This window comes from Tupaia chinensis, unplaced genomic scaffold (genome assembly GCF_000334495.1).
Source record: "Tupaia chinensis unplaced genomic scaffold, TupChi_1.0 Scaffold000047_1, whole genome shotgun sequence".
NCBI classification, from domain to species: Eukaryota; Metazoa; Chordata; class Mammalia; order Scandentia; family Tupaiidae; genus Tupaia; species Tupaia belangeri.
This window is the reverse complement of record NW_006159505.1, coordinates 245,308-258,417: the sequence shown is the minus strand read 5'-3', so window position 1 is coordinate 258,417 and position 13,110 is coordinate 245,308. Positions and strand designations below refer to the sequence as shown.

Here is a 13,110-nt window from a genome sequence, read left to right as displayed (position 1 = left end):
GTGGTGAAAAGGGAACTCTCTTACACTGCTGGTGGGAATGTAAATTGGTCCAACCACTGTGGAGAACAATTTGGAGATTCCTCAAAAATCTACAGATAGAACTACCATATGATCCAGCAATCCCACTCCTTGGTATCTACCCAAAGGACAGAAGAATACTTAATCGGAAAAGTGCTTACACATCGATGTTTATTGCGGCAGTTTTCATGATTGCTAAGTCATGGAAAAAACCCAAATGCCCATGAACTGATGAATGGTTAGAAAAACTGTGGCACATATACTCAATGGAATACTATTCATCCATAAAAAACAACAAAACCCTGGCTTTTGACAGGAAGTAGACGAATATGGAAGACTTACTGCTGAGTGAAGCAAGCCATGCTATGAAGGAGAGGCATTGTATGTACCCACTTAATACATACCGAGTGTCTGCACTCTATGATTGAAACTAATTGTCTAAAGGATATAGAAGCGCAGTATATAGATGTAAATACCAGATATAGTGTGTGTGAAAGAGGAGGGTCTGAGGAAGGACATTTGGAGGAGGGACAGGGAGGCAAAGCATTAATGGCACAAAGAGGTGTGGTATTATCTGTTGAAGATATTTCGTAGTTTTATCAACAATACTAGGGAGAAATGTTCACCTGTTGAAATATCCATTTTGTAAGACAAATAATGATGTGATTGAATGTATGGAAGAAAATGAAATAAAAAAAAAGAACCCTCATGAAGACCATGGGTACACAAGTGAGTTTCTCTCAGTCATTTTAAATCATTTCTCCTCTCCACTTCACACTGAGAGCTAGTGTACATTTCCCAACTGGCACAGATATTGGAGAGGACTCTGGAGACCTCTGTACCCATTGCCCCTCCTTCCTTGTACATGTCCTCCCAGGACACAGAAGCTGAGGAGGAAACTCAAACCACAGATGGCTAGAGGAGCAGCTGCAGATGGACCCTCTGGATAGTATACTACCTAGCAGAGAGGGAAAGAAGGAGGGAGGAGGAAGACCCAGAATAAATAATCTTGACCAAGGTGGTCCAGAGAGGAATCAGAGGCAGAGAGGGCTGGACCTCAGTGCAGGCTGCCAATTCTGTACAACTGAGGTGAGTGCAGGGGACCAGGGGTTATGTCCAGGTATGTGTTATCTGTAGCTGGGAGCTCCCATTATACCTGCCAAGAGAGTGAGAAGCCAGACTGTGAAGGTCCTGAAGTTCAGAGGTGGGGCTAAAAGGTGTGGAGGAAATTTTTGACTCAGAGGATGGACAGCCTTTGTAATGTCTATATGTGTGAGATGACAGAAAGTGTGGGGATGTTAAATGTCATTTGGGAGCAGAGTTTAAACAAGTTTCAATTCAGGGTATCAATGTAGAGGCTGGTAGGGACTAACATGGATGAATGTGAGTAGGACAGAGAACAGACTAGGGTGGGATGGCTTAGAGTTGGACTGGAGGTGGGATTTAGTACCCAAGTGTTTAATGTGGTTAAAGCTCAGCCTGTGATTGGGGATGAGGCTATGGGTAGAGTTGTGCTGGGAGCTCTGAGTGGGATCTGGTTCATTTTACCCATGTGTCAGGTAGAATGCTGTGACTTAGGCTGAGACTTAATAACCTTCTTGGGGTCGGGAACCAGCAGTTGACATAATGGCTATGTCGCTGGACTCCCATGTAGTTGATAACGGTTTGAGTCGTGGACTCAGTGGCTTAAACTTACACCATGTGTGTACATGCCCAAAATCCCCAGAGGAGAATGGATTGTGGAGTGGTGATCCCCTCGGGGGGGTGATTTCTCGCTTTCTGTCTCTCTGTCTCTCTCTGTCTTTCTGGCACGTGCACGCGCCCTATAGCAAAATCCTCTCAAAAAAAAAAAAAAGAAAAGAAAAGAAAAAAGAAAAAAAAACTAGATTAGTGTCCACACTGCAACTACCCCTTCCTTGTACCTTTTACCCCACATACATGAAATCACTTTCATTCAGTGGTGGAAAGAAAACAAGGTCTGTTTTCTCTCTTTCTGGGTCTTTGTATTTGCCATAGGGCTCTTTAAAGAACAAATGAGACTAGATGTGATGATGAAATTCCCCCAGTCACTCAGAATGTAACCAAAACATTTTGTTGTGTGTTGCAAGCTGCAATTACATGGTTTTTCCTCTTCCCCTCCTCTGCCACTTGCTTCAATGTGTATGATGGCTGTTTATTTTTCTCAATTAGTCCTCATTTGTAGGAAAGTGTCCCTTTTCTACTGTATGCCTATTGACTGCTTAACACAATTTTTTATTCTCATCTTGACAATTGTCAAAAGAGTGACCAGTGGTTCATAGGGGTTTATTTTCTTTATGAAATCTTAGAAAGATGTGGGGGACAGAAGATGAAGTTAATTTGGGTGGTTGTGATTCTGGGGCTACTATCTTCATCACATTTTAGGAAAAGTGCTCCCTCTCCATGGATCAAGTGATGTGCTTCTCCAAGGATCAAGTGATGTGCTTCTAGAATCTTTGCTGGCTATGTCATTGCATAAGAAGACTTCTTTTTCTATGCCTGGAGTGGAAGCCAGAGGCTCCCAGATATATCTGGGCATTCTTACAAGAACGTTCTTTTCCAAATATGCCCACAGAGGCTGGCAGTATCAACAGAGGTTCCCAGTCTATTGCTCTGGACATGAAACATTGTGTGTGTAGCCCATCCATTTAATACCAGTGATTATGGATCGCTTTTCCTGTTACCTTCCTGTTCCCTTTCCACACTGAACCTGGGGTCAGATATCCTGAGTCATAGAGGGACCCCTGGAACTCTTTGGTATTCAATTTGGGAACCTTTGAAGGTTAACATTGATAGTCATTTAGAAAGCATCAGTCCTCCGTAAGGACACTGAGAGGGACAGGGAAGTAGACATGCATGTCTGAAAGCATTGCAGGCTCTCGCTAATCCTCAACATCCTTACCTCTCAAATGGGATTAAAATGTACTTGACAGTTTGATGAGTGGCTCTAAAAAGATAGGAGGAAACACCTGCTAGATGATAGCATTTTTTTCATCTCCATTGTGGACCTGTCCAAGTTGGGCCTGGAAAAGGAAGAAGAAGAAGGGTTCCCAAGTCCCATTCAGGAGAATCCTCTTCAGTGTCTTCTTGATTTCACTTATGAATACATGTATGCCAACTGCTCTACCTCTCAAGGCTTCTACCTTACCTCTTAGGCAGACTGATTACCTTTCAGAAGTTATAGCACAATGAAAGGCAGCTTAGAGTAGGGGGAACCCTACAAGCCTTGAAGTTAGATGGTCTAGGTTACATTTTTGCTTTACCATCAGTTGTTAAATCCTAGGAGTGTTAGCTCAACCGTTGGAGTCTCAGTTTTCTCAGCTCTTCTATATAGAGGATACATAGAGCTCCTCTCTTGTAGAGCTGTTCTTGGGCTGGAGATAGTATTTCCATCTACCTGGTCTTAATGGAGTTAGAGAGTCAGAGCCTTAGGACTCAGTATTCTTTCTTACTCAGTGTTTCCCTTCCAGGACATCTGGGCTGTTATTTGCCTTGAGTTGGAAACAGTTTGCATTTACACCTGTAAATTTACTCATTCTTTTAATTTTTTTTTTTCTGGGGAGAGGTTTTCGCTGTAGGGCACGTGGGTTCCCTCTCCATTCCTTCATTTCTTTCCTGCTACAGTCTTCTGCTATCCAACCTGATGTTTTACCTCTAGAAAAAAACTGCTTTCTGATCACCCATGAGGGAAACTTCTCCTTAGCTCTCCAGCTCTCAAGGACCAAATTTTAGGGGAAGAAATACTTAACAGTAAAAGAGAATATAAAATTTTCTGTTGAAAATGATGCATATGGTGAGATCAGCAGGTGACATAATGGTTACATTGCTGGATTCCAAAGTAGTCGACCATGGTTTGATTCCTGGAGCTGGTCACTTGAAACTCATGCCGGGCATGTGTACGTGCGTGCTGCAAATCCCAAGAGGAGAATGGAAGAGAAGGGATTGCAGTGTCACCATTCCTCCTTGATTTCTTGCTTTCTGTCTGTCTCTCTCTCTGGTGAGAACACGTGCCCTATAGCAAAAATTTCTTTCTCTAAAAAAAAGAAAATGATGTATACAGTAATATTCTTGATTTAAGTGTCACATATTGTATTCATGTATTCTCATTTTCCCTCTCTCTTTGTCTCTCTTTGGCAAGTGCATATGCCCTATAACAAACTGGAAAGAAAAAAAAAAGAAAAGAAAAACCATAGTGTGCACTACAGAAATGCACAGTGATGAATCTAAATAAATGAAAAAAAATTTAAACTTTTTATTCTTATTGTAATTTCTGGTTTTATATCTTCAATACACATCTTTGTGAAGTATGGTATGCTTTTTGAAGCATGCATACATTTTATATATATATGTGTGTGTGTGTGTGTATGTGTCTGTGTGTGTTTGCATATATATATAATATAAATATTCATACACATAATGTATGTGTGTGCATATAAATACATTTAAAAACAACAATGTACATGACCCAACATCTCATAAATAGTAGGGACACACAACTATTTGTACATGGAAGAAAGGAAAGGAGGAAGGAATTAGTTAACTCTTTTAACAGAGTGACACAATCTGAGATAATCCAAGTCTGACATTTTCAGCAATATCTCATGTTTATAGCTTTAATAGCCAGATTCAGTTAAGATTCAGCCCGAACTCTGCTATAGGATTGATTGTTGCTTCTAATGACATCATCTCTCAGGATTAGTATTCTAAATTGATTAATACCACTCTTAGGTTGGGTGGAACCCCTAGAAGCAGAGTGTGAGTTTGTAATTATTGTCCAAATGGTATATTGAGAGATGCTATCCTGGAGAGTGAAGGGAACATGGTAGAGCAGAGGAAGGAAGCTAAGCTGTGTTCTCATCTGGAGACTAGGGTCAGTCTGATTATGTGGGAAGCTCTGAAGTTATACCACAGCATTGGTCTCATCTACAGGCAAGAGGCTGGCCTTTGTCCCTTCAGATTAGACAGTCACTAGACTCTAGATATGCCTCAGTGGCGCATAATTTAACCTTTTGGATGAGGTGCCTCCCATTTGTATGAGAGAATTCTCTAGATAAAGTGGGGAGTTGTTAGCCCTTAACATTCAACACTCACTGCAGATGGGAGACAGATGTATTGGTCTTGTGAACAGGCTTAGATGGGACAGTAGTGTCATCCACTGTAGCATTGTTCCCTTTCTTATCTAAATGGGAATAGTATAAGATTTGGTTGGTAATTAGAGTGAAAAAGAAATGTAGAAATGGAGTTCAGGATAAAGTTAGTGTCAGTTTTAAAAAAATGAGATTAAGGTTTATTCTGATAAAGTAGGTTTTATTAAGTTTCACATTAAAATTGAAAAGACTATTAAGTCTTGGGTTACTTAAAGTTAGGGCTAAGGCTAGAATTGGAAAATGCATTAGATAAGTAATGAGATTAGGTTTCAATGTTAATGTCACTAGAGTTTTACTACATTAGGACTGAAAGTTGTCTTAAAGAAAATCCAAATATGATTAGAATGACGGTTAGTATTAAGCATAGGAAAGGACAAGGGTAGTAAAGGGTAGAGAAAATGATGTGATTTAAAAAACTCACATAAGACTGATTATATTCAGTCAGTAGTTTTTCTTTCAAGAATTAAATGGATTAAAATAGGCTTAGAATTTTTATCTTAGTATTTCATTTCATATCAAGATTAACTACACAAGTGGGTAACTAGTATTGAGCATATTTACATAACTATACAAGTGGCTAACTAGTATTGAGCATATTTACTAGTTATGGCTATTAAGTTTAGAATAGGATTAGAGTTTGAATAGGCAATGGAGTTACAGTTTGGGTTAGAGAATGGAATGTCAAAATGAAGGAGGATGTGGTATTGAGATTCTGAAGTATCTGACAATGACTTATCTTTGAATTGCAGCTTCTACTTGCCCATTTCTGGTCATAGCTCAGCTTCTTCATTAGGATGGGCCCTCATGGCAATGAATCCAGTGTCACATATTTTATCCTAATAGGCCTCCCAGGCTTGGAGGAGGCTCAGTATTGGTTGGCCTTTCCACTGTGCTCCCTCTACCTTATTGCTGTGCTAGGTAACCTGACGATCATCTACGTGGTGCGGACTGAGCACAGCCTGCATGAGCCCATGTATGTTTTTCTGTGCATGCTTTCTGGCATTGACATCCTCATCTCCACCTCATCCATGCCGAAAATGATGGCCATCTTCTGGTTCAATTCCACTACCATCCAGTTTGATGCGTGTCTGCTACAGATGTTTGCCATCCACTTTTTTTCTGTCATGGAGTCCACAGTACTGCTGGCCATGGCCTTTGACCGTTATGTGGCCATCTGTCATCCACTCCGCCATGCCACTGTGCTCACGTTGCCTCGAGTTGCCAAGATTGGCATGGCCACTGTGGTACGGGGAGCTGCATTCATGGCACCCCTGCCTATCTTCATCAAACGGCTCCCCTTCTGCCATTCTAACATTCTTTCTCACTCTTACTGTCTCCACCAAGATGTCATGAAGCTGGCCTGTGCTGATATCAGTGTCAATATCATTTATGGCCTCATTGTCATCATCTCTGTCATTGGCTTAGACTCACTTCTCATTTCCTGCTCATATCTCTTTATCCTTAAGACTGTATTGGGCTTGACACGTGAAGCTCAGACAAAGGCATTTGGCACATGCATCTCTCATGTGTGTGCTGTTTTCATATTCTTCGTACCTCTCATTGGATTATCTTTGGTGCACCGATTTAGCAAGCAGCGTGATTCTCTCCTGCCCGTCATCATGGCCAACATCTATTTGCTGGTCCCTCCTGTGCTCAATCCTATTGTGTATGCAGTGAAAACAAAGGAGATTCGGCAGCGCATTCTTCATCTTTTCCATGTGACTACACACACATCCAATTCCTAAGTGTCAGTGATCACACTTATTTTCCATTCATTATTCTCCTATTCAGATTTTAACGTCTGCATTTTGGAAAACAGGGTGAAGGACTCCAAAGTACAGGCAATAATCCTGAAAAAGAGACAAGTGGGATTACATCAAGTTAAACACCTTCTGCATAGCAAAAGAAACAATAATTAGAGTAAATAGACAACCCTTAGAATGGGAGAATATATTTGCAAACTATGCCTCAGATAAGGGACTGATACAGGAAACTCAAGCAGCTTACCTACAAAAAATATTAAATAATCCCATTAAAAATGGGCAAATGAGATGAACAGACAACTCTCCAAGAAGGCATTGGAACATCTAAAAAATACATGAAAAAATACTCAACATCTTTTGTCATAAGGGAAATGCAATCAGAACCACAATGAGATGCTACCTAACCCCAGTCAGAATGGCTAAGATTTAAAAATACAGAATAATAAATGCTGGTGAAGCTTGGTGAAAAGGGATCCCTTCTGCACTGTTGGTAGGAATGTAGACTAGTACAGCCGCTGTGGAGAACAATGAAGTTCCTCAAAAACCTACAAATAAAACTACCCAAAACCTCAGAAATTCATTCCTGATTATCTACCTAACGGGTAGGAAAACAGTCGGTAAAACATGTGTACATCCATGTTTATTGCAACATTATTCACAACTGCTAAAACATGGAAATGTCCAGGAACAGATGAATGGATTGAATAAATGTGACACACACACACTATGGAGTACTACTCAGTCATAAAAAGAAAACAGTGAGACCTTGGTATTTGATATAAAGTGGGTAAAAAAATAATCTTCCTTAACAAAAATACAGCCCTGATCTTTCAAAGATAAAAACTAGTTAGGGAATCTCCATGTGGAAATGGTTGACAGGATAGTGTACATCCAGCCCTTATTTTTCAAAAAGGTGTTCTGCTTTGGTTCTTCTCTGTATGTAATTATTAATATTGTTAGGTGGTTATTTTTGGAGGGTTGTTGCTTTTCATTTTTCCTTTCATTGCAAATAAAAATTGCTAATGGTTCCCAGCATATAAAGAACATTTATCAAACATGTAAGCATGGTGATATCCTTGATGTGATTGTCACATAAAGCATGTATACTTTGAAAAACCATATTGTGCTATAGATATGTACCATATTTAAATGTGACTAGGAAATCATAAAAAAGACATAAGCATGGCCAAAAAATGCATGAGAGTACAATAAAATTAGATTATAATGCCTTAAAATTTTTGACTTCCTCTTTAGATCCCAACCGTATTGGGTCTCAGGAAAAGAGAAGTATATGGATTTCCTTCTTCAAAATGATCTCCACAGAGAAGAAATAATTTCTTCTGAGCATTTGTATTTAATGCATAGATTGAAAGCAAAACCTTGGGACCAGCAGGTGGTGTGGTGGTTAAGGTGTTGGACTCCCATGTGGCCAACTGTGATTTGAGTGCTGGACCTGGTGGCTTGCTTTCTCACTTTCCCTTTCTCTCTCTCTCTGTTTAAGTTAAAAGTAATAATAATAACAAAACAAATAAAATAATTTTTTAAAAAGGAAAGTAAAACCTTGAAAAGAGTACATTTTCTCACATAAATTGAAGATAATATAGTCTGTTCTGACAGTTTTTATAGCTTGTGGATACTCTTTTTCTTATTTAATTTCCTTATTAACTGTTGATTTAGGCATGGATAATATATTACCCTCTTTGTACCAATCAGAAAATTGATGTTCACTGGGCATTTTGGCAGACTTTTGTGACCAACAACTTAAAAAAAGGATTAAGATTTTTAAACTCAATTTCATATACATATATATATATATATATTTTTTTTTTTTTTGCAAGAAAAATGAAAGAGACCAGTAGAATTGTGAGGTAGAAATTTCCAGGGTCTTACATTTTCTAGAGTATGTATTTTACTCCTGTTCATTCATACATTGTACTATTTAAGATTTCCATTGATGGAGTTAATGGTTCTTATCCCAGTAGCTCCTGTCCATTGTTTTTGCCCAGTTGCCACTGCTCCTATTAAATGGAAGACCATAGGAGAGGGTGCTAAAGGCTGTATCCCTGTCAGCTTAGTTAATATGGATATGGCCCTAAAGGCCCAACCCCCACACACAACTCCCAGGAGGAAGCCCAATATATGTGGGAACTGCAGGAGTGCAGTAGGAGTGAATTGGGCAGGATTACCAGCCCATGGTGGGGATAGAGGTAGGGTCCTAGTAAGACCAAAAATGTGGCAGATGAGTATGAGAGGCAGGCAGCCTATTGGAGAGTATGATACAGGGCCAGCCAGAATTTTCTGACCAGACATGAAAGCACAGAGGTTTCACTGGTACGGAGGGCATATAGGCATGCTTCAGCTTCTAGGACTGGAACTCAAAAGATAAAGACTGTGAGCAATATGAAATCTGCTGTGCCCAGGTGACAGCTAACAGAACAAGGAGCAAGAACTGGAGTCAGGGCAGGCTTTGGTAACTGAGTTATATAGAGGATCAGCCCATTGCACAGAGGTGCACTGAGATTGGGATTGAGATAAAGAGAGTGAAAAATTAAGAAAAGACAGATATTTTTTCTTTTTAATGACTTATTTAACTATTTATTTATTTATTTATTTATTTATTTATTTATTTTAATTTGACCAGAGATGGACAGAGAGAGAGACACACACAGAGAGAGAAAGCAAACTGCCAGGTCTGGGACTTGAACCACAGTCAGTCATGTGGGAGTCCAGTACCTTTAGCCACCATGCCACTCTTTTTTTTTAATTGGGAAAACAAGTTATGGTTACTGTAAAAAATAATATAAAAGCCCTGCATGTAAAAAGGAAACAAAAATATAATAAATATGCATACATTTGTCACCTTAATAGATTAAGAAAACAGTGTTCATATTTAAACCTTCAGTTTTTGTGTGCATGCTTCCACATGGGCATATAAGTGTTTGTGTCTATTTTATCTGGAATCCTGTTGGAGACCTAAATGCACAATAAATAGATAAATCATATCCATTTTCAATTTTTTCTAGGGATATAGTCAATATCCTAGATTTAAGAAGGAATTCCTGTCAATTGTAGTGAATATGCCCATGATGAAGGTTGATGAATTTTTAAAAAATATTTTATTTCATTATTTCTTATTTACATTCAATCATTGTGTATCTCTATAGGATACAATATAGATTTTCAAAGTATATATACAGTATTTGATAATCAAATCAAGGATATTAGCATATACATCATTTCAACAGAGGATTTTACATGGCTTTGATCCTGAATGACTTACCTATTTTTTTAAAATGTAAATGCAGACACACACACACATGGTCACTAGCATCACTACCATCAACTTCCTTATGTTTGTCAACAAGTACTAAATATTAGAAACAGTAGCAAAACTATGACAGAAATCGCCTAACTTTTAGGAATCTTCTATTTGAAGTATAGGTATACAATGATAAAGGTTAGACTTCCAAAGGTACAAAGTGAGGATCATTAGAGATAAAAATTACTTCCAGTGAAAAATCAAGCCATGGAGTTAAATCCTTAGATAAGCTAGCTTAGACAATTGGAAGGAAATCTGTAGGAATGGGAAAAAGATCTTATCACCCTTTTTAAAAAATCCAGATTCATGGGCAAAATTTAAAAAATATATATAGATGTGGAAGATTTTACATCTTTTAAAAACTTTCCCAGCTCATCTAAATTGTCAAATTTACTGATCTAAGTGTTAATAATATTCCCATACAATCTTTTTAATGGCTGTAGAATGTATAATTCTCTCTCATTCTTGATATAAATAATTTGTGTTTTCTTTCTCTCTTTTCTCATTTAGTCTGTCTAAAGGATTATTAATCTTTTCCCAGAGAAACAGATTTTGGTTTCATAGACTTTCTCTATTGATTTTATATTGTCTATTCATTAGCTTTATCTGTATTATTTTCCTTCTTCTACTTTCATTGGATTTAATTTATTCTTCTTTTCTAGATTTTTTAGGCAGGAACTAAGGTTATCGGGATTTTTTTTTCCAATATAGGTACTATATTTCTATACATTTCCTGTAAGTGTTGTTTGATCTGCACCTGGCATTTTAATATGTTATATTTTCATTCTAATTTATTTTTCCATTTGTTCTTTGCACTGTAGTTTTTTTGGAAGGTTGTTGTTTAATTTCCAAATATATGTAGAATTTTGCAGAGATATTTAGTCTATTGATTACTAATTTCATTTTCTTGTGATCAGAGAACATACTTTGCATGACTTAAATAATCTCAAATTTATTGAGCTATTTAAAGGCACTAAAGATGTTTGGACTAGGACCAGCAGATGGTGTAGCGGTTACATTTCTGGCCTCCCATGTAGTTGACTGCTGTTGGAGTCCTGCACCCGGTGGCTTAAAACTAACAGCAGGTGCTTGTGTGTGTGGCTGCCCAAAATCCCAAGAAGAGAATGGAGGGGAAAGGATTGTGGCATGGCCATCCATCCTGGGGAGTGATTTCTCACTTTCTGATTCTCTGTTTCTCTCTGTCTCTCTGATGATCGCACACATCCTATAGCAAAAATCTCTCTTAAAAAAAAAGAGATGTTTGGATCAATGCTTCTTAAAAGAAACTGATTTGTGCACAAATTCTCACTGATTTCAAGGGAGACTTACCCAGGGAACTTATAAGTACAGAGTTCCAGGTTCACTGTTATATGAGATACTCATTCAGGAAATCTGGCATAGCGCTTAGCAAAATACACATTTAAAATGTTCCATAGATAATTCTCATGGGCAGCAAGGTTTGGGAGTCACTACTTAAGATGAGAAGAATGGGATAAGAGATTTTGAAGATAACTATTCTCACTACACACTTTCTTCACCTTTTGTAAAGCTTATTATGTTTGGAAATTCTTATCAAATATTTGTGTTTGCTGCTGGACTATAAACATGTGAGATCTCTGTACAGGATTGAAACTATCCTTGCTTGTGGCAGACTGGCTACTGTACATTAAACCAGATTTCTTTCATCCCAGAAAAACAATTAATCCATTTTATCCATTTTTTTGAATTGAATATGATTAAATTCTAGCCATTATCCAATGCGTTGTAAGTAACAAGTGCTACTTTTATGCCTGAGTCATAAAACCCTCCCATGTGTAAACTTCCATGTTGGCATTAAATGTAAATGAAATCACCAATAACCTGAGATCCTAAAACACTGAGTATAGCTGAACCCCTCCCACTTGTAACCCCGTATTTATACTAGATAGTTGAATAAGGGAAAAATAAAGTGCCATATGTTCTCTGAAAATATTTTGTTGTTCTTAAAGTATTCTAGGTTTGCAAATACAACACTATTGAAATAGTTGTTGAATAAATGGAATAAAAATGAATAAAAAAGAAAAAAACAAAAAGAACCTTAACACCTGAAAAGTGGGAGACTCATGTATGACTGCTCTTTAGATAACATACATTGGGAAATGTGAATTTTTCAGAGGAAAATTTTTTTTTACTAGTATAATTAATACAATTTCTTTATTAACCAATATATATCAAGCTAGCTCTCCTTTAAGTTTTTATTAATTTACTTTGGATTACTTATCCTAGTTTCTCTGAAAATTTACAATATAATTTATTTTCACTCTTGGATATCAACTTCACACTACACACTATTACATGAATTATTCCTCATATTTAACACGTTCAGTTTCTTCCATATGCAAAACAATGATAACAATGGGAAGTATAAACATGCTGTCAGAAACTATATTCTTTTTTTTTTTTTTTTAGAGAGAGATTTTTTTTTTTCTTTAGGGGGCATTTTTTTTTTGGGTTTTTCTATAGGGTGCATGTTTTTGCTGGAGAGACAGAGAGAGACAGAAAGAGATGAGAAGTGAAAAATCACTCCCCAGGGGGATGGTCATGCTACAATCCTTTCTCCTTCATTCTCCTCTTGGTATTTAGGGCATGCACACACACGCAGCTGGAATGAGTTAAAGCTACAAGGCCCGGGACTTGAACTGTGGTTGATTACCTGGGAATCTCCAGCAATGTAACCATTATGCTATCTGCTAGTCCCCACATTCTTTTTTAAAATCTCTTATTTTTCATAGTCAAATTTCTTAGAAAACTTATCTATGTCTCATACCCATTTATCCATGTTTCAGACAGCTCTTCTATCACTTCA

At 37.8% G+C, this 13,110-nt stretch overlaps 1 protein-coding gene across 1 annotated transcript; it reads left to right on the top strand.

The window, feature by feature from the left end:
- Positions 1 to 5,977: 5,977 nt before the first annotated feature.
- LOC102481030 (olfactory receptor 51E1) lies at positions 5,978 to 6,928 on the top strand. Its single transcript, XM_006140901.1, has one exon. The coding sequence runs from the start codon at positions 5,978 to 5,980 to the stop codon at positions 6,926 to 6,928; it is 951 nt and encodes a 316-aa protein (XP_006140963.1).
- The last annotated feature ends 6,182 nt before the right edge of the window (positions 6,929 to 13,110 follow it).

What these genes read in the sequence shown, in the direction of transcription:
- LOC102481030 (XM_006140901.1), top strand. Translation starts at nt 5,978, where the DNA reads ATGGGCCCTCATGGCAATGAATCCAGTGTCACATATTTTATCCTAATA.